The sequence below is a fragment of the Pempheris klunzingeri genome, chromosome 2 (assembly GCF_042242105.1).
Source record: "Pempheris klunzingeri isolate RE-2024b chromosome 2, fPemKlu1.hap1, whole genome shotgun sequence".
Taxonomy (NCBI): Eukaryota; Metazoa; Chordata; class Actinopteri; order Acropomatiformes; family Pempheridae; genus Pempheris; species Pempheris klunzingeri.
Window position 1 is genome coordinate 25,304,841 of NC_092013.1, and position 21,470 is coordinate 25,326,310.

Below are 21,470 nucleotides of genomic sequence, written 5' to 3' on the forward strand. Positions count from 1 at the left end.
GATTGAAGAACACTACAAGAATGTAAACATTCAAAACATGATGACTTTCCAAAAAGCATATTGCTGTTAATATCTTATCAGATGGCATTGGTTTCAGAGGCTGGAAGTGGACTTGTGAACACCAGGCTGTACAGTGATTAACAAATGCTCTGCTATGGTGCATTTGAGCACACAACTCTCAAGTGCTTCAGCACAGAGTCACATTGGTTATACTGTTGCTGGGCAATATAGCCAAATGTCACTTATTTAGCCAACATACTGTGAAATTCACTACATAGTAAGACCTGCTCCCAATGCTCATTTGTTGCCTTAAAAGCAGTGCTCCTGTGTAATTGATTCCCCCCCTACCAAAACACTGTTCATTCAAAATTATAGTACCGGACTTCAGCCTATGTGTATAAACTAATATTTCTAATTCTGGATCAGTGTACGATTATCAGATGAGGGTCCACCACCAATACCCAAAAGATTAAGACAAACATGTCACACAAAATCCCCCACTCTTGTCCTCTCCTAGTCCTCCTCCTCCTCCTCCTCCTCCTCCCTGGATAGCGGTCTGGTCCAAGTCAAGTCCAAAATTGTATGGTTATTTGTTTGTTTGTTTTTTGCTCCTCTTTACAGATCTGTCCGTGCTTTTGCAGCTGCAGGGGCGTACTTGGGCATGAGGTCTGTGATTTTACGGATGAAATCAGACTTTTCAGCACAGCCTTTGCAGGACTCGCCCCATTCCTCCAGAATCTTCTTCAGGTCCTTCACTTTAAGCTTTTTGAGGTCCACCGTGGTTAGGTCCAACTGTTTGTCTTTGTGGGACACAAGAAAATAAACAAATTTGAGAGTTAGCCAATGTTTATTTTATTAGTGAGTCCCAGTTTTGTTTGCGGTTGAGGTGCAAATGTTTTGTGAGGAAAGAAATGCATTCACGAGATTACCTCAGGGAAACGGACATTGAATTGTTTACAGGAAAACTCCACAGGGCACCTTTAATGCATTTGCTTATTTCTGTCATCCTCCATTAATGCTACAGCACAGCAAATGTCTCATTACCTTCATTATTCATGCACAATGCTTATGAACTTGGGCAGTGAAATTTATATTCTTGCTGCCGGCTCAGTTTGTATGACTTTGTGTTTAATAATGACTTGCACTCATGACTGAATTTGTAAAAACACAACTGAAGGATTATTTATTTTTTTTGGTTAAGTGTTTTTAAAACCTCCTTACCGTATTTCAGTTCACAGATCTGACCGTCCTTCCTCTTGAGTTTCTCACATATCTTCTCCACTGGGACATGGTAGCTGAGAGGCTTGGACACTTCGTTGATCATCTTGGTGGCTGCATCACTTGTTGCACCAATATAGTAACACTAGATGTGAAATGGAAAGAAAATTTTTTTTATAAAAATCATAAAAAAATATATATGAGGGTTTCTCAGTGCCTTTCATCTTCCCTCCGTTTCATTTGTTCACTCACTCATACTGTATATATCACCACCAAGGAATATTGAGGCTTTACAACAAGAGACTTATGGTACTTTCACACCTGTAGTTTGGTTCATTTGGTCCACACCAAGTTATCCGCAACAGATCCATTGTTGCCCTTAAATCTGGTCCGGTAAATGTCCAGACTGACCTTTCTCAAACAAATCACGAGGAGGAAACATAATAATAACCTCACTGATTGGACAGTTTTCGTGATCGAGCCATGAAGGGAATTCAAATTCTGGTGCCTGCAAGTTACTGAGGCTCTGTCCAATCATGAACTTTTATTGTGATTATTTTTCCAATCAAACACACATACGTCGAAGCACGACCAGGCACGTTCACGACAGTGAACAGACTGTCGAGCTCTAGCTACTTAACTTAACTCTCTACACATCCAATGTCCAGAAACACTGGACCAGAGGACTAACAATTTTTGTTTGAAAGTATCTCAATCTGTGATTTACTTACAAAGCGGTTTTCTTTGCCTTTAGCATCTTTGCAGCTCTTTATGATGGCCTTCTCGATGTCTGCACTGTTGAAGTTTACGTTGTTGTCCTTTAGTAACTGGTAAAAGTTCCCAAGGAAGTTCACACACACTATAAGAGGAAAATATATATTAATCAACTTTCCAAAGGCAGCTACTGGAAATTTCATCTTAACAAACATGGTGAAAGAAAGAACACAAGCCATTAGTCAAAATTGATTTCTGTTGTAAAGGATGGTTTCTAAGTTTCTTATCGTTAAAGTTAGCTGGCTGCACAAAGTTACATCCAGATATATAGAAATGAGTGCCTGAAGTGGATCAACAACTGTTACTGTTCAATAATAACAGACAAATGCGTTGTTCAGACCTGGCATTAATGTGTGTTGGGTGATCCGATCACAACCAGACAGCTCTGAGTACATCTGATTAGACCTGATGGGTCTCAACTGACTGCTTATGATGGGATCTCACTACCCTGCCTGGATTGTAAATGTGTACATGCATAATTTGTACAAACACTTCTAAAAAGAATGTGAACATTGTCTTTGTTTTAACATTTTAAAAAAATTATTTAAAATTTAAAGAATTGATTTAATAGCCATGTCTCTATTTAAACAATGGCTCCCTTTTAAAAGTCTGTATCTATGCCTGGTGCAACAATATCGCCATATCATGTACCATTTAACATTTTCATTAACACATTTTAAAATCACAATAGTGATGTTAACTACTCTGTTGGAGTGTACAGCAAAGTTTCTGTGAGTATACATATGGCGAACTGAGATGCAGGGTGTTGGATCCATGGAAAAGAGACATTAAGGATTCGTCACTAAGGACTTGTCTCATACTGAACACAGCATATCCACCATATGCCATTTGCTGACTGTTTGTCCCTGTGACTAAACAGTCAGCCACCTTTGAATGTGATCATAATGATCATATGGGGAGATGAATCAATAGAGAATTTAGAACTGAAACTAATAAGTGACTAGTTGATTGGCTAATCAAAAAAAAAAATTAATTGGCACTCCTTTTGATTAATCGATATAATTTCAGGCTTTGTTCAGAAAAAAAGCCACTGAAGATTCACTGCCTCCATCAGCTCAAATGTAAGCTTTTGCTACTATAGTGCTACTTAGTAGTATATCTGATACTCATATCTGATAGTAGAAAGTTGGGATAGTTGCAGATGTAACATTATATGTAAATGATATGGGTTTATTTAAGAAATTACATGACTATTTACAACTTCATTGAAGTGTGACATGGGCTAAATGGGTGGTTGTGCATCTCTTTTTTTACATCTAATCTGATTTGTTTTTTCCAGTCCCAGGATTTTAAGACAAAAAGCTCTTTGTAAGCGCCAAACTGGCAGCTTTGGTAGTTTTTCCCTTTAAGAACACTGTAGAGAAATGTTACACATCCGCTTCACACAACCTCCCCATTGTTTCCAGCTTTTTCAACACTGAAGAGAAAGCTCATGGGAGATTTCTGCCTTCACTGGTAGGATGTAAGTTGGTGAAGCCAAGCAGCTATTCAGCTGATGTTGTTAGTTAGCTAGTTAGCTAACTGACGCTAGCAGACAAACCTACCTTCACACTCTCCTTCTTTCAGGGCTTCAGTGGAACCAAGCACCAGAACGAGCGCCAGAGCCGCCGACAACCCGCTTAAATACAACATTTCGGCACGAAAAACTCCGATGGACTTATCTCTAACCGCTGCTAGAACAGAATACTTGGCTATGTATGTGAATCGTACTCATGAGTCACTTACGCTTAAGTGTAGACGCCGGTAAAGACAGCACGCAAACGCTTCTGATTGTACAGTCTTTCCGGTGCCATGCGATTCAACACCGGCACCTCATTGGTGAAGAGTCCCGACTCTTCCTGTTGTCTTCCACGCAGTTCCCTCTGATTGGACAAAGTCAGAACATTCCGGGAACAACGGCCAGTTGGCGCCGTCTCATTGGGCCACATCCATGGATGTCCGCCCCGTGCGGTCAAAAAGTACTTGCGTGTACTAAAATAACTACTTGATTAAAAAATGTTACTGTTACACCAATGTAATTTCACATTGTAATGGTCGTTTTCTTTCTGTTTAATGAAATAACAAAAGCCTACAGTTTGTAATGACAATGACACTGCTTAAACTGTATAAAAGAGGACAGAGAGAGAGAGAGGGAGAAACAGAGAGGACGCATAAAATTGCAGAAAATATCAACCAATCTTTATTTATTTAAGTGTTATCTGAAGACGCTTTCCAAAAAGAGCAGGTCTAGACCAAACTCTTTAATTAAGAGAGAGACCCAACAATTAAATAATTCAAAATTAACCCTTTCATGCATGAATTATGATAACCTCAGTCAGGATTTTTTCCAGTGTTTTTATTCATCTTTAGGAATGAAAAACAAGGTTTGAACTTTATCTTTTTCAACCCATATTTTATTAAGATATATTTACATGTCCAGTAATTGAAATATAGCTAGTGATGCATGATGTACAATTCAGTGGGCATGTGATTAATCATAATTTCCTCCCAATATAAAATCAATACTTTTAGCAATTGCATGACTCCTTAGATGTTATTTGATGTCACCATATTTTTCTTACCTGCAAGGGCCTCTTTTTATAGAAGGTTTGAACAGAAAAAAATGAGCAACTTGGTGTTTCTGGCTGTCTGTCGACCATCTTGGTTTCACTCTTTTTTTTTCACTTGCAATGGCTTCCCACTGGGTAGCAGTGTATGAGATGATGCAGTAGCATCCACTGCAGTGGCTGATGTGCAACTATGCCATCAAAACTCATGCATATACAAGAAAGCAAAAAGCTTTTGAATAGCTGTAGTGACCTCTATGCATGAAAGGGTTAAGGCAGGGGCGTCAAACTCAATCAAAGAAAGGGCCAAAATTTAAAACACGGTCTAAGTCGCGGGCCAAACGGGCTCAACATTTAGTGAAGACTCTAATAGTGACTCTTTTATTATAGTATATAATATGATATAATAATTATATATATATATAATCCAGAAATATGAATTTAAACAGCCAAACTTCAACAACTTTTCCTCAATAAAATGAATTGAATTTTAAATATTTTTTTTCTTTTTTGTACTATCCTGATGTTTTGTCTCATAGTGTCATCTTATATTTATATTCTTTAATTATGGCCACATCAGCTCCACAAACAAGACACACAGGTTTACCTCCAGTATCGACAAACAGGTAAAATTCTGCCCCCCACCTGCTTTGAAAGTCTCTGTTTTCAAAGTCCACTTTTCGTTTAGCCATTTATTTTACAATACAAAACCATGAGGTAGTTTCCATCATTAAGATCTTTTCCACACAATGACCAAATTTGAGGTCAATTTGATTAACTTCTTTGGACTAGTTTGTCAATTTAAAATCCCTCCAAATGGCCAAAAATACAGTAAATGGCCAAAATGGCCAACGTCTTGCAGGGTTCAGGTCATCACACCAAGTGACTTTTTTGTAGGTCTTGAGGAGATACATATGCCTCCAAAATTTGGTACGTGTTGGCCTCACTCCATTTCGGTGCTCGGGCCCTAATAATTCTTCTATTTACAATGGGTCCTCACCGAATGTGTCACTTGATGCTCGGGCCCCAGTGATAATTATGATTCTTTAAATTACAATAGGTCTTGTGGCTTGTGGCTCTAATAACAATTCCCTGCATTCCAAAAGAAATGTAAACATGTAGGAAAGCGAAACAAAGGACAGGCCTGTTGACATTGGGGAAGATAAACAAAGGATAAATTATACTTTTCCTTCAGAGGTAAAAAACCTAAGCTGATATTATGTGTTCTTTCTATGAATTGCAGCCTAAAACTGAAGCCTAAAACCTGAAGACTCGCTCTTAACCCTTGAGAGACTTTCATAACATGATGCAAGACATTTACCTTTCCTTCAGACATAATACATTTAAACCTTTGTTTTCAAAATAAAGATCATGAGCATGTTTTCTTTATAAAAGTAATACTTATTGTGGAAAATTTCACATGTACTGGAAAAAAACATCCCACTGCTGTGTTGGACACTGTCTCACTCTCCTTGAATAAGAAATCTGCCAGAACCATTTATATTTATAATGTTTATCACATTTTTATCAAGACTTGTTGTCTTGCTCGTCCCATTTCTTAATATTTTTCTTTCTATTTCTTTTATTTTTTCCTCGTTTCCTCCATTGCTCTTTCCCCATATTGTCACTTGATGGCGGTGTTGCCTTATTTGTGTATTTATTTCAGCAAGTCAAATGGAGGAAACAAATTATCATGAAAGTTACGTGTCTTTTAACCCTCAAATCTATTGGTTTCAGTCCTTTGGAAGAACAGGTGTATTACCACTAATCTATATACAAGGCTGATTGTGCCTCATGACCCCTTGGTAGGTCTGATCAGTAATCCATCCATGAAAAATCAGGTTTCATTTCCACATGAAGAACAGCAATAATGAACTCAGCAGAGCAGAAACTGATCACAGTAAACAAACTCTCTGACAGCATAGCCTACAGTTTACCAGAGGTGGAAAAAGTACTCACATCTTTTACTTAAGTAAAAATAGCAAGACCACAGTGTAGAAATGGTCTGTTACAAGTCAAAGTTCTCTCTTGTCAAAATTGAACGTATGTAAAAGTACAAAAGAATTATGATTTAAAATACGCTTCGAATACGAAAAGAAAAAGTACTCATGGTGTTCACTTAATGGTGAAGCTAATTTTAATTACTTCATATAGGCCTACTACTGGGTAGCTACATTTATATTGATACCTCATAATGTATTTATTAATTATATTTACTATTTATGTCTGTAAAGTAACTGGTAGCAGCTAACAAAAACATCTATTGGAGTGAAACATGGAGTAGTATAAAGTGGAAAGAGGCTACTATGTAAATTCTGAAATAAGGCATGAGCATCGAAATATTGTTCTTAGGTACAGTTATTGTAGTTATGGCAATTTATTGTGGCTTGTTAATGTTTACAGATCAAACTTTAGTTTTAATCTGTTGGCAGAAAAGCGCCTCCAGAAGAGTGGCGTGGATCGAGAAGAGGCGTGTTTATACCTGGCATTAATATGTGTCTTTTGTTGTCCGTTCACAAAGTGCACTCACGCACTGAGGATGCATTAAGACCAGATTGGTCAGACCACATTCAGATGTGGTCTGGGCCTCTGTGCGTATATATGTCCGAGGCCACACTGAAGGCCTGCCCACTCAACTGACATCCTCTAAGCGGAGGCCAATATTAAGGTAAAACTTAACTTATTGTCAGAACTAAAAGATGTTATAAAATAATCTGCACCCTATTGTGCATTTAGAGATGTTTCTGGAGATGTCCTGCCCATCGAGCCCCTATAATCAGCAAGAATATAATAGAATAGAATGTTTTTATTGTTATTATTCAATGTATCCATATATAGATATATTGTACAGTAGCTGGGAAAGAAGTGCGTGAATGTTAGGGGATTAGTCTGTGTCAGTGCATGTGCGAGTTCAGAGTGGTTATGGCTTCTTGTTCTTGCCTTGATGCACCCGTAGCGCCTGCCTGAGGGCAACATGTCAAACATGTGGAAACCAGGGTGTGAGCTGTCCTTGATGATATTTTGTGCTCTGCTGAGGCAGCGGGAGGTGTAAATGTCTATCAGGGAGCCATACTACAATACAGTATGTCAGCAGGCTCTCAATGGACGAGTGGTAGAAAGTCAGCAGCAGTTAAGTGTCCAGGTTGTTCTTCCTGAGTACTCTCAGAAAATGTTTACATAACTGTAAACATGGCTAAGCAATCGTTAAACCTGACTGGAGCAGTTCATTGGTATAAAAGGAACTGCATTAAGCTGGTTTAAGTCCTATTTATTAGATCGATTTCAGTTTGTACACGTTAACAACGAATCCAAGGTTCAGTGCTTGGACCAATACTCTTTAGCTTATATATGCTTCCTCTGGGTAATATTATCAGGAAGCACTCCATTCATTTCCACAGTTATGCAGATGATACACAGTTATATTTATCAATAAAGCCAGATGAATCCAATCAGTTGGCTAAACTTCAAATCTGCCTTAAGGACATAAAGTCCTGGATGAGCAGCAACTTTCTGCTGCTAAATTCAGCTAAATGCTAAATGCTAAATGCTAAATGCTCGCTGTGATAACTGCTACACCTGATGCTCACTGTGATAACTGTTACACCTGATGCTGCTTCATGTCATGACTGGATCTTTACTTTACCTCTTTCTTTCTCCCATTTTTTCCTCTTCTTTTCTTTTTTTTCTTCCCTGTGCTCCGGACAGTTTCGGTCGTTTTGACATGTTTATAAGGTTCTCTGGGGTCACATCAATAAATTCGCCCCTCCCCCCACAGAGAGCAAGCAGGTAACGATCAGCCGGAGGGGAGGGAAGGGGGCGCCCCCACATTGCTTTACATTTGAATCAATGTGAGCTTTTCCATTTTAAGAGTTAATAGTAATAACTAGTTTTAATATAATTATATTTAAGGTATTTTTCCCCCCTTTTGTGGTGCCCCCTGGAGGCCACGGTGCCCTTAGCATTTGCCTATATTGCCTATTGGAAGAGGCGGTTGCCATGGAGACGTCCCTGGTCTGGTTCCAGACAAGCCAACAAGCACCAGGTGGATCGGGGTGGGATGGGGAAGAGCGTCTCAGCTGCAGTGAACTCAGAGGGGAGATTGTTCCAGCAGTGACCTTGGCCAAGGCCACTGCTTAGGGGAGGCCAATTCAGATTAGATTATTTGGGTTAGAGCAAGACAGCCGTATTCAATGGACTTGGTTTACTCTATTGTCCATTCTGGTCACTCAATCGATCCAATCCTTTTTGCAGAGCCAAAAGCTTCTCCAAGATGTTATCCATGCAGTTGAGAACCGCGGCCGCGGCCTGAGCCCTGCCTAAACCCTCAATCATGGCCAGCAGCGGAGTGGGGCCCTTGACTGCTGCCACCGTCTTCCAGTTTTGGCGATACATCAGTGCAAAGCATAATTCAATCAGCAGAACACCTATTATCATGGTTCCAAACAGATAAACATCTTCCACGTCCTCAATGGACAGGTCCGCCAGGCACATGGTCCTCCACTTATCCCACGAGTCGACAATGTAGCCAGCTGGAAACGTTCCTTGAGGGCATGCCGGTTCCCCAGGCACCGCTCTTCTGGTGCTGAAAATTTTATCAACTGCATGGAGAGACCAGTTCACTAATTCCATGGTTAAGGTTTAGAGTTTTAGAGAACAGTGCAGAGAGAGGCTCCTAGACGAGACAAGACTGAGAGCAGAGCAGGAAAAGATAAGGGAAGGAGAGAGAGGGGAGAATGCGGCCACCTTCGTCAAGAGCCAAGGAAGAAAGATACTGGATTTTGTCAATAATATCATACTGCTAATCACATTCCTATTGTTAGTGCTATAGTCACTGCTAGTACGTTGGTTGCTGTTTGTGTTGTCTCTCTCTCTCTCTCTGTTTCTCTCTCTCTTTCTCTGTCCAACCTCCACCCAACGCGGACCCCTACAGAAGCCGCCCACATTGAGCCTGGGTCTGTTCGAGGTTTCTTCCCATTAAAGGGGAGTTTTTCCTTGCCACTGTTGCTCAATATAATATAATACCTGATGCTTGCTCATGTGGGAATTCTTGAATCCTTAATTTTGAATTCATGAATTGTTGGGTCTCTCTCTAATTAAAGAGTTTGGTCTAGACCTGCTCTTCATGTAAAGCGTCTTGAGATAACGCTGTTGTGAATTGGCGCTATATAAATAAAGATTGATGATTGAATGAAAATTCTTAATTCTTAAAATAGATGCTGGTTTATTGTATTTCAACTCCAGGCTTTCGAATTACTATTATTTTTTTTTTTAAAACACTCTATCTGTTTTATTGACGTATAGAGGATTGTTGTTTTCCGTGTATCATGTTTTTTATCAGTTTAACTTGCCTGAGTGGCTCAATTTATGATGTTTAATTTCAATATGAGAGATTATAATGTCTGTAGCCTGTTTTGCTTGTGAAGTGTAATAGATTGTGGCATCTTCGTAGATCATCAGCAGGGGTATCCAAACTACGGCCCGCGGGCAAAGTGCGGCCAGTGGTCCAATTTTCATTGGACCACAGGACATTGTAAAAATGTATTGTAATACGGCCCACACATGGAACTTGTGCTGGACTGTATTGTACTTCTTAGTCTCACCGCTAGGTGGAGTAACTGTGTTGAACAAGGCAGCTTCTCTATAAAATGAGTACTCGAAGAAGAAATTTGCTACAGATGACCCAAAATGGCAGAATCAAGGAAACGTAAGAGAGCGAGTGTAGAAAGTTTCAGACGCGGTGTGCGATGAGAGCACAGCTAATAACTAATGACGATGACTTTTGCATCACGGAGGAGCTGCTTGATGTTAGCAGTCTAAAGAGCATCATGATGGGTGAGGATGTTTTTGAAGCTGTGCCAGGTGCATTTGGCATGATCGGAGTTAAATGGGACGAGCTGTGCGGAGGTACGACAGATGGGGCTCCAGCTGGGACAGGAGCGCAAAGGAATCTACGGTGTCCGCCGAGGGGCAAGAAAGTGAAGGTAAGGCTGTTGATTCGAGCACCAGGGCTTTAGCACAGACTAGTGGATTAAAATTAGCAATATAGCCTACTTCTAGTGAGTGGCCCAGCCCTTTGTATGTTTTTCTGTATGTGGCCCTCAGGGAAAAAAGTTTGGACACCCCTGATCTAAAGGGTTAGGAATTTCTGCATCGTAGTTTGACAAACTAGGGGCCCCCAAATAACATCTTGCATAGGGCCCCCACAAAGCTAGAAACAGCCCTGGCTTTAGTTTGATTATTGTGATGTGTTGTAGTTTGCTGTATAGCCATAAAGATAAGTTGATGTTTGTTTGCTCACACAGACACTAGTCTTGCATGCAACTAACCATTTGGTTACACCCCTTCACAACACACACACACATATATTCTCCCTATTGCTTGTTAGCTTGGTACATTTAGTTAGATTGTTTGTATGTTTGACTTGTTATGTTTTAATAAATGTTTTAATACACATGCTGTCTGCTATAATATTGTACAAGAGTGAATACTGCCAACCTTTACTCTGTCAAGAATTCCGAAATCCATTATCTAGCTATCAATGTGGTAACTTTGACTTTAGTTATTAAGTTAATTATTAATCATAATACCAAATTCCATCCATCCATCCATCCATTTTCTATGCCGCTTATCCGTCAGGGTTGCGGGGGGAGCTGGAGCCTATCCCAGCTGACTTCGGGCGAGAGGCGGGGTACACCCTGGACTGGTCGCCAGCCAATCGCAGGGCCACATACAGACAGACAGACAGACAGACAACCACTCACTCTCACACTCACACCTACGGGCAATTTAGAGTTACCAATTAACCTAATGTGCATGTCTTTGGATTGTGGGAGGAAGCCGGAGTACCCGGAGAGAACCCACGCTAGCATGGGGAGAACATGCAAACTCCACACAGAAAGACCCTGAGTTCAAACCGGGATTTGAACCCCGAACCTTCTTGCTGTGAGGCAACAGTGCTAACCACAGCACCACCATGCTGCCCTAATACCAAATTGAGTTTAAAAAATTATTATTTAGAATTATATATAATTAATAAATAATTAATTATTATTATTATTTTAATGAGACTGAATCAGTTAAATTGGCTTTTTTAAAATATAATAAAATAATTAATATAATTATTAAATATCTTTAATTATTATTTCTGATAGCCAAATTGCCCCAGAAATGGTGCAAAGCCCAACATACTTTAGTGCCACTGTGTAATGCAGAGTACTGAGCACAACCACAGCAAATAAATAAAGTGCACATTTGCAAAAATCAGTCAGTGTTCTATTTTCTGCTAATACCACTGCTTAATTATTCAGGATTTTGAAACCATCATTCAAATCATTCAAATTCAATAACTGTCTGTGTTATGACAAACTGAAAACACATTTACTGGACTTTAATGCCTCTCTTCCATGGATCTGAAGCCTCGCATATCCGTTCTCCATATGCCAGATCACCAAAACTTTGCCAATAACTTTGCAAATATATTATGTTTATTTGCATACAGAGCAGGGACGTGACATCCGATCACATATGGCCACTCGAGACGCATGTGGGGATGCATTCTAACGCCAGGTTTGGCAGTTATGTAACAGTGATGTAATACACCAGACTTGCTGTCCTTAGGTTATAAATTTTAGACACTCATATGAAAAGCTTATTTTTTCATATGACATTAAGTCGAGCCTTGTCTAGTTTGGCTGTTGTCTGACATCTAAAAGTGTATCTGGATATTTTCTTACTAGCGTTAAACGGTCAAAACAACAGAGTGTGACGTCAGTATGGGGGCGGTTTACGTCACCAGCCCTGCGTGTTGTTGCAGAGTCACTGCGACTGGTACATCAGTAAACAGGGATAAGAGAAAGAAAAGTCGCGATTTAAGCTAGCCCTCATTGCTTGCACTGTTGATTGCTGATGTTTTTCAGAATCGATATCCAGTGAGTGATTTCGTGGTAGGAGTCCATCTATCTTAGTAGAGGCACGAGTCGTGTTTTCGCCGAAAGACTAATACCTAGCTAGCCTTTCAAGCTAGCAACAACTAGCCAGTCAGTCCTTTTAGTTCGCCTTAGCTTTCGCCAGCGTCGCTAGCTTGTCAACATTGAAGGGCCTGTTGCGATTGTAACACCTTAATGCCCTGGGCATATCTCTCTGCACTGCGACCAGGATATCCTGAACCGTGAGTATCACCTCCGGTGTTTTTTAAAATGTTTCTAAAATGTGTTAAACGACGCTCTGCTGCAAGCTCGCTAGTTAGCTTAGCAGCCAAAGTAACTTGATAGCTTCAAAATGGTGGGAATGCGTATGAAATCCCGTTTTTACAAGCAGTAGTAGGCAATGTAGTCGCTGTGGTTTTGCTGAGGGATTGATGAATACGCTTCATAATTCAAACAGTCCACACAGATGTGATTTAACTTTCAACATCAGAACTGTCAGCTTGTGTGTCTGTGGCACCACCAGCTTGTCATTCACGTGATGCTGGTAAACACAATTGGCAGTGAATTTGGCATACACATTGAGCAATTATACATGAGCAAATTACCAACGAATAAATCTGAGAGCAGCACTGTATTAATATACTAAGCAATCGTTATTGTAGAGTCTGCATTGTAAGCCTTCCCATCTGGGCTTTATTGACTAGTACCTGCTTCTTAATATTTTGGCAATGTGTTGTGGAAAGCTGTGAGTTTTGAAAATATTGGATGTCTGTAATATAAGATGTATGATTTTCCAGCAAAGATTTTAAACTAAGTTATAAGCCTCTGCATGATCAGTCAATTTTCTGTGAAAAATTAAAGTTGTTGTGTGTTTTAGCTGGGTGGCTGGTCAGAGCAGCCTCCTTCCACCATGGAGGCAGGAGGGAAGGATTGTGAAGAGGAAACACTGCAGACTGCATTTAAGAAGCTGAGAGTTGATGCTGAGAGGTAAATTACAGTGAACTACACCACTGACAGAACCCAGCTTCTTGACTTTCTGTCATTTACGTGGTCTGTTGGAAATATTAGTTTGTCGTTGCCACATGCTGTTCACGTTGGCTCGTGCCATCACAAGTAAATATAATGCCTCTTACAACATTACTCCCTAGGTTGATTTATTGGTCCATGTTAGCATTTGGTTTTATTCACTAGTTTCAGGCAAGACTGAACTAGTGGTTGAGAGAGAGGAGGAACGCACACCATTGTTTGATAGGTGCTAACCAATACAGATAAACCGACAAACGTCATCGGTGAATTTTCCCACTGTGGGACTGATTAAGGAATATCTGATCTTAACTTATAGGATAAGAGAGATAAGATGCATCTTATCTGTGATCATCTGATGCTGTTTTTTTTGGAGGTTCCCAGCAATGGCAGCAAGAAAATCAGCAATGCATTGTCAATCATACCCCCAAACTATGGAACACGCTAGCTACAGATTTTTAGGAAATCGGCTCTCTAAATATTTAAAAAATGAAACTAAAAGCGTATCTCTTCACTGAACGATTTCCTGATGTAAGCCTAAAATTCATTGAGTTGGTACTGCCCGCTGAAGGGCTGGAGGAGGTTGCATGTTTAACAGATTCCCTTATGACATTATAAGGGAAGCCAAATGTTTCAACTCACATTTACTGAAAAATCTTATAGTTTGAGGGTGTCTAGACACAAATGGGGACACACATTTATGTTGAAAAGACATGGGAAGAAGTGCATTTAGCATAATATCGGACCTTTAAAGTTTTGTAACATCGGCTACTGCAGCTCATTTCACCACTGATAAAGCTTTGTATTATTACATTCTTAACTGTGTTGCGTCATGTGGTGGACACTTTAACCAATATTGTAATGATTAGGTGATTATCAACAAAACAGTTGAAATCTGCAAATTATGCCTTTAAGTTTGAGCCACTGATATGTTCTGTGTCAGTTAGCCTGAAACTTGTCTTTGGACTGCTGCTTTACTATAGCAATGTCACCCATACCTGTCTGAGAATAGTGAGGATTACTGTTACGAACCTTGATGTCAGTGGCACTGCCAATAAAGCGAGTCCTTTCAGGCTCCAGTGTCTTTTTTTCTTGAGTGGGTTTCACTGCAGATGATGATTTATGTCTTAGCCAGCAATCAATGTTTGCATACCTTCAGGTTCATATAATTGAAACTTGTCTGTATTTGATAGCAAGAGTCATTGCAACAGGGCATGCAACAGCAGATGGGGCTAGTAGCCTTGTAGAGAATGGCACACACACATTCCCCACAGCTGCAAAAATTTTTAGATGTTGCTTGATTTGCGGAAATAAGGGATGTGCAATACCTGCGGTCCCATACTGAAATTCATGCCCTGTATGTGAAGGAATTTTACCCAAAAACTTCTGTCCAACAGATCCTGTAGAACCAGGCTAAATGTTAAAAGTAGTCATCCTATGCCTTTAGAATAAAGTTCAAATTTTTAAACAAGATTTAACACGCATTCAACATAATTTCTGTTCTGTGCATTCAACTATGGAAAAACCACAAGCTTCTGCCCATTGTAATCAATATTAGTTTCATAAATATTGTGTTTTGATCTCTGTCTGAGTGGCTTGCTGACTGGCCGCCTCTACATACCAACCAAGGTGCCAATATGGGGCTGATGGTGAGCAGCCACCCTTGTCTTGCTAGACCAAGGTACTTTGTTATGTTTCCAGGCTCCCATTCCACGTTTATGTTGGTTCAAATCATAAGCCAGCAAGTAATTCCTGCTGGGTTTAATTAGCTACTCTACAGAGCACTTTCATGTACATGTAAACTTTAGATTAAAATAAAATTGCAATTGACCCATAACAGTCAGTTTATATTCAAATATAGGCTTTGACCCTTTAATGGTGTTTGGGTCTGTGGGACCCGTTTTCATTTTTTTATCAAGAGCAAAATGATAAGATTAATTATTTTTTCAAACTCAGACTCATTGGCCTTGGTTCATATTCTGAGTTTGATGATTAATGATTAATCGTATCATTTTTCTTTTGATAAAGACCATGAAAACGGACTAAATCGGGTCCACAAACCCGAACACAATACAAAGGTTAAGACGATGTGTGTTTCGATGAGGGCTGAGGACTTTGTGGTTAGTAAGTGGCACACTTGCTGCGAGTTAAAAGTTAATAGTTAAAAGAAAATTCAAAAATTAGAAAAAGCTCACAAGTTCTTCTTTTCTTTCCAGTTTATCCGGAGCTGTGATTGTCTCGGAGGCATTGGCTCCCAGAGTAGCGTCTCGTGCTTGTCTTGACACCAACGGAGCAAAGCCCAAACTCAGCTGCCCAAAGGACAACTGGCATGGGTAGGTTGAGTTGATCACTTTCACTGAGTTATAAAACCAAGTTGTTGTTATTTTAATTGTGCTTTTTTGACAGAAATTGAGACTTATTGTTTTGATGTACTAATGAACTCAGAGAAGAGGAGGGAGGTTTTGGTATGTCATTTGAATTTCAATTTTCTGTCAACTAAATACAGGTCAGGCTCTGAGTGGAACTCAGCTAAGTGTTCAAACTCTCTGCTTCACTGGCCAATCTCAAACCTTAAACACACATTCAGCGATCAAACTCATGACACGACAGGTGAACATGGCGTGCTAGGTGATTGCTACTCACTCTCGAGACCGTAATTTGTTTGTAGAAAATAACCTGTTAAATCGATATTATTTTCCCTGAATAGTTTATCCATATTTTGTCTTCCAATATTGGCAAAAAACATCAAACAAGGCGGACAGCAAAACCACAGAAGAAAAAGACAGCGGCCCTGCTCGAACAGCATGGCAAAACATCTTTCTAAAGAAGTGTAACTTGTGCGTGAACAGCTTATTGATCTTGAGAGCAAAGGAAGAAGGAACAACATCAGACTCACTGGGCTTAAGGAAGCTGCTGAAGCAGATGACCTGAGTAGTTAAATCAGTCAATGCCACTGACAATGCGGAAGGGTCACCAAGTCATGAGCAATTTCCGACCTTTAAGTCTTCTAAACAATGATTATAAAGGTTCAGAACTTACATACATACTTTATCATGAACCCATCTCCTCAGTTAGATGCAACTCATTCTTTCTGATTCCTTTCACTTATTCCGGGGGACAAGGCAGGGGTGTCCAATATCCCCCTTAGTATTTACACTGCTCAAAAAAATGCCCGGGCATTGTCCTGCAGGAGGAACCCAGGGCCCACTGCATCAGCGTAAGGTCTGACAATGGCTCTGAGGATTTCATCCTGGTACCTGACAGCAGTCAGGCTAGCACATGGAGGTCTATGTGACCCTCCAAGGATATACCTCCCCAGACCATCACTGACCCACCGCCAAACTGGTCATGCTGGATGATGTTGCAGGCTGCCTAACGTTCACCACAGCATCTCCAGACTCGTTCACTTCTGTCACACGTGCTCAGTGTGAACGTGGCAGTGCTCCTCCTGTTCTGTCCTCTACGCACAAGGTAGCAGATACCAGTCCTGCTGCTGGGTTGATGCCCTTCTACGGCCCTGTCCCGTTCTCCTTGTGTACAGACTATCTCCTGGTATTTCCTCCATGGTCTTGAGACTGTGGTGGGAGACACAGCAAACCTTCTTGCGATAACACATATGGATTTTCCATCCTGGAGGAGCTGGATTTCCTGTGCAACCTGAATGGGCTGCAGGTATTGCCTCATGCTACCAGTAGTGACAAGGACACCAGCAAAATGGAAAATTAAAGAATCAGTCAGGAAGGATAAGGAGAGCATTTCCTTTTTGGGGGGTTGTCTTGCTGTTACCTCTCCAGTGTACCTGTTGTTTACTTTCACTTGCACCGAAACAGGTGAAGTTGATTCACAATCACTTATACTCCCTAACTGGACAGATTGGTATCCCTCAAGTTGAATTGACTTGATGTTATACTGTGATGATTAAGTGTTCCCTTAATTTTTTTTTGAGCAGTGTATTTTAGTACTTCAGCCCTTGGCATGTGCTATATATGATATAGGTATCTTAGTAAGGTGTCCATCAGTTTGAAATTAATTTATACTTTGATATCCTTTTGACTCTGACTGATGCACTTACCTCCATACCTAAGGTGTTTGAGGTAACTAAATCATTTAGGGTTAGGTTCCACCACTTTTGTCTGGAAAACCAAAGGAATGAGATATTAAGGTATAAACATCAGACCACTAATCAACAAGATTTTTGGATCCAATGGTCCAGGCTTGTTAAGAACTATTAGGGATAACTTGAAAAGTGGCTTATATCATATCCGCTATTCCCCTTACTTCTACATTAGGCACTCCCTTCCCTTTATGTCCACTATGGAAAAATCTGCTATTCACAGCAGGTGGAAACCCTTTGAACAATACACTCATGCAAGGTCACAGCACATGAAAAGATGGGAGGAAGACTTGGGCATCTCACCCACACCACTTGAGTGGGATAGAATTTGGAAGTATTCAGCATCACTCTCATGTCAACATCAGTGTGTAAGATTTGGAATTATACAACTGAAAATACTGCACAATGCATACATTACCCCCTCTTGATTTAAAAATATCAAATCAAACACTCTCAGACTTATGCTGGCATGGTTGTGGGAAAGTCAGCACGCTTGTACACTCCCTATGGCTCTGGAACCAAAACGTTAGAAAACCAGTTTAAATAGATGGTTAGAGGACTTTCTGAGTCTCACAAGCATGGAGGATGCTGCATCTCTGCTGTATGATGTGAGATTGTGTATAAGTATTGTGTGCGTGCATGTTTATCTAGTGAATCGCAAAAGTGGTGATTAGAAACGCATGCATAAAATAAATCAACACTGTAACCCTTCCCATCCATTTCTCTCAATTTTTGTCTTGTTTGAACTATGGCCATGTCCTTGTATTCATCTTTTATGTTGTTTTGTTTGTATTGGAAAAATAATTAAATCTAAATGGTGGGGGGAGCTTAAACTAGTTTCACTTAGCAGGATAGACCAGATGGGTATTTTCTTTGTCAGCAGAAAATACTATTTAATGTACTGAAAACCTCTTTGTGTTAACCCTAACCCTGTGAAATAATAATTTAAGGTTTTGAGCATGTTAAAACCCGACTGTCCTTTTCTGACAGTGGGGATACAAGACTATTTACCTTAGATACGTTGTGGTTTGATAGAACATTTTCAAGTGGCTCATAATACATTTTAGAAACAGATGGTGATTAAAATGTCATCAAAATACCATTTTATGTGCAGTTTAAGCATCTTACTGATTAATATAGCAACTTGTAATTACTAACTCATAATTCATGGGTATGTACCATGAAAGGCTGTTTTAAAAGGCTTTTACATGCTTTAAAAAGTGGCTCATGAACTATTAATGAGCAGGCACAGCTGCTGACACATCCTGGCAAGATCTGCCTCTTGAGATGGAATAAAATTTCTCTAAAGGTACACATAATGCACATGATGCCACTTTCATGTCATTTAGCTTCTTGGAAGATTTATTTTTTGTCTTTTTCTCATCATTCTCCCTGCCATTTTTCCTCTTCTGGCCCTCCTCTTTCTTTCCTACATCCTTAGCTGTATGAAGAAAACTTCTAGGGGACCATCGAGAACCCAGCGGCGCCGGAGATCCAAGTCCCCCATCCTCCACCCTTCAAAGTTTAACTACTGCAGCACAGCTTCAGCTTCTGCACTGTCTACCCCATGCGGCTGCCTGAAGCACCAACGCTTGGCCATGCCAGAACCTGTGGAGCCTTCCTCTGTAGATGTCCAGGAGCTCTCTTCCTCAGGTACTCCCAGCCACATTTCCCCACTGGTTTTTGGATCTCGTGCTGGGAACGAGACACATACTGAAGCTGTGGTTCCCTCCCAAGAGCTCCCCACTATTGTTACTACAGTCGCGACTTCACCCAGAGATAGAGGAAGTTCTGGAAATGGCCAATTGAGCGAGGAGAGTGGCCCACAGAAAAGTGCCTGTGATGGAGAAGCAGCACCTCAGATATCTGGACCTGGAGAAGCCACTGACTTCCGAGTTTTATCCAAGCTAACCCTAACCCACAGCACAGCCGAAGGCCCCCACGCCACTTCCTGCTCTTGTGGCTGGAGAAAGAGTTCTCAGGAAGAGAGCAAGCAGGGGGCTGAATCTCAGTGCCAGTCCAATCATCAGAGCTGGGCTGGCGTGGAGGTGTACTCCTTCACTGGGTTCCGCAGTGTCATCTCCGAGTGCGAGAGGAGCCTGCCGAACCAGAAGGATGGCCCCAGAACTCTGAGCACCAACAGTAATGCTGCCACAGCTTTGTCACCTTCATCGTCGTCAGCAACATTGCCATCAGGCTCCCCTCGCTCTTGTTCGGAGCAGGCACGGGCCTATGTTGACGACATTACAATAGAGGACCTTTCTGGCTACATGGAGTATTATCTCTTCATCCCCAAGAAGATGTCTCACATGGCTGAGATGATGTACACTTAAAAATTGAACAAAATTAACATCATAAAGAAATGAGGCAACAAGGTTTTTTTTCTGTTGTTGATGGAACAGATGGCCTTGCAGGATTGTCAGTAGTGGGTAGAAGAATGGATCAGACATGAAAGTTGTCATTTAAATATTCTACATTAACTGATTTTTACCCAGGTTGAAATGTTTACATTTTCCCCACCCTCTGTTTGAGCTTTCTGCTTTAGAACAGACAAAAACAGATTACTGACAACTATTCTTTACCAGTTTGACTTTCATCCCACATTTTTGTGCTACATTTAAATTTTATTTTCAGTTAACAGATGAAGTTGCCAAAGCTCTTGGTGCAGGGTCTTGCAGAAGGACATAACAGTAAGAATGCAAACTTGTAATGCCAAGTGTTTGTGGTGTTGTGGTGTTCTGGTGATCATTTGACCTTGAAGGTCACCTGTCTGGATTTCATTTCACTCAATAAAGAAGTAAACTGTTTCCTTTGGAAACTTGTCATTGTCTCCTCACCCAAAGTAGATACACAAGTAATACACGACAGCCTTATACTACAGTCTGTTATTGGAGTCCCCAATCCTAGAGGCTTCCCAAAGAACACATTGCACACATTGTTACTTTCTGCTTCAAACACTTAAGGGGGAAATACTACATGTAAAACATATACTGTAAAGCTACATACAATCTCAAATACACGATGCCTTCAGTGTTTCAAGAGCCACACTTTTCAGTGACATGTTCTTTTTTGTTGTCCCAAACTTCAGGGATTGAAGGAAGGTAAATGGTCTGTATTTGTATAGTGCCTTTCTAGTTATTTCAACTACTCAAAGCGCTTTATATGACATCCTCATTCACCCATTCACACATCATTCATACAGGAGGAATGTAATTTTGGAGGCCTCCATCACTGCCCTTGCCATCTATACAATCATAATTTGCAATATATACAAGAGTGCCTGTTACAATGCCGCAGATGTAAGTCACATAAATTTTACCCAGATTAAATTTTGTAATACCAGAGTTTACTCAGATAGTTTATTACTAAATTGGAAATTGGGTTGATGAAAACAAAAGCATGCAGAGAAGAAATTGGAATGAACACAATGGGATAAACCTAGATTTGTTTTTGTTTTTTTTAGGGTTACATTTCAAACACTCATCTTACCATGATGATTTCCATTTAACATCCACCCAATCCATTTTTGCCATGACTTCTTCTGCTCATCTGTATGTATTTACTAAATAAAACCCCAGGTGGTATACCCAATTATATATATTAACAAAACAATCAAAAGCTAAAGTAATACTAAAGTATGATTCTTACGAAATCATTTTGCCATAGTTGGTAACTTTCTTTCTGTTTCCACAGACTTAAATGTGTGCAAGATGTTCACAAACAAATGTAATTCACATCATACCATCCAGAACAACTAACAACTTTTTACAACAGTAAAGAAATGTAAAGAATGACCACTTTATAACATCTCAGTCTATAGTTGCTAGGATACAGTAAGCATGTATCACT

The 21,470-nt window shown here is 40.2% G+C and overlaps 2 protein-coding genes across 2 annotated transcripts; one reads left to right on the forward strand and one right to left on the reverse strand.

Moving 5' to 3' along the window:
• Positions 1-344: 344 nt before the first annotated feature.
• On the reverse strand, positions 345-3,744 carry manf (mesencephalic astrocyte-derived neurotrophic factor). The gene is made up of 4 exons (XM_070849379.1): positions 3,558-3,744; positions 1,950-2,077; positions 1,222-1,363; positions 345-800 (listed from the first exon to the last, which is right to left on the reverse strand). Exons 1-4 carry the CDS (start codon positions 3,643-3,645, stop codon positions 616-618), a joined length of 543 nt encoding a protein of 180 aa, XP_070705480.1. The 5' UTR covers positions 3,646-3,744; the 3' UTR covers positions 345-615.
• Positions 3,745-12,368: 8,624 nt separating this feature from the next.
• On the forward strand, positions 12,369-20,428 carry oser1 (oxidative stress responsive serine-rich 1). Its single transcript, XM_070851905.1, has 4 exons — positions 12,369-12,726; positions 13,362-13,471; positions 15,724-15,840; positions 19,063-20,428. The coding sequence occupies exons 2-4, from the start codon at positions 13,395-13,397 to the stop codon at positions 19,952-19,954; spliced, it is 1,086 nt and encodes a 361-aa protein (XP_070708006.1). The 5' UTR covers positions 12,369-12,726; positions 13,362-13,394; the 3' UTR covers positions 19,955-20,428.
• The last annotated feature ends 1,042 nt before the right edge of the window (positions 20,429-21,470 follow it).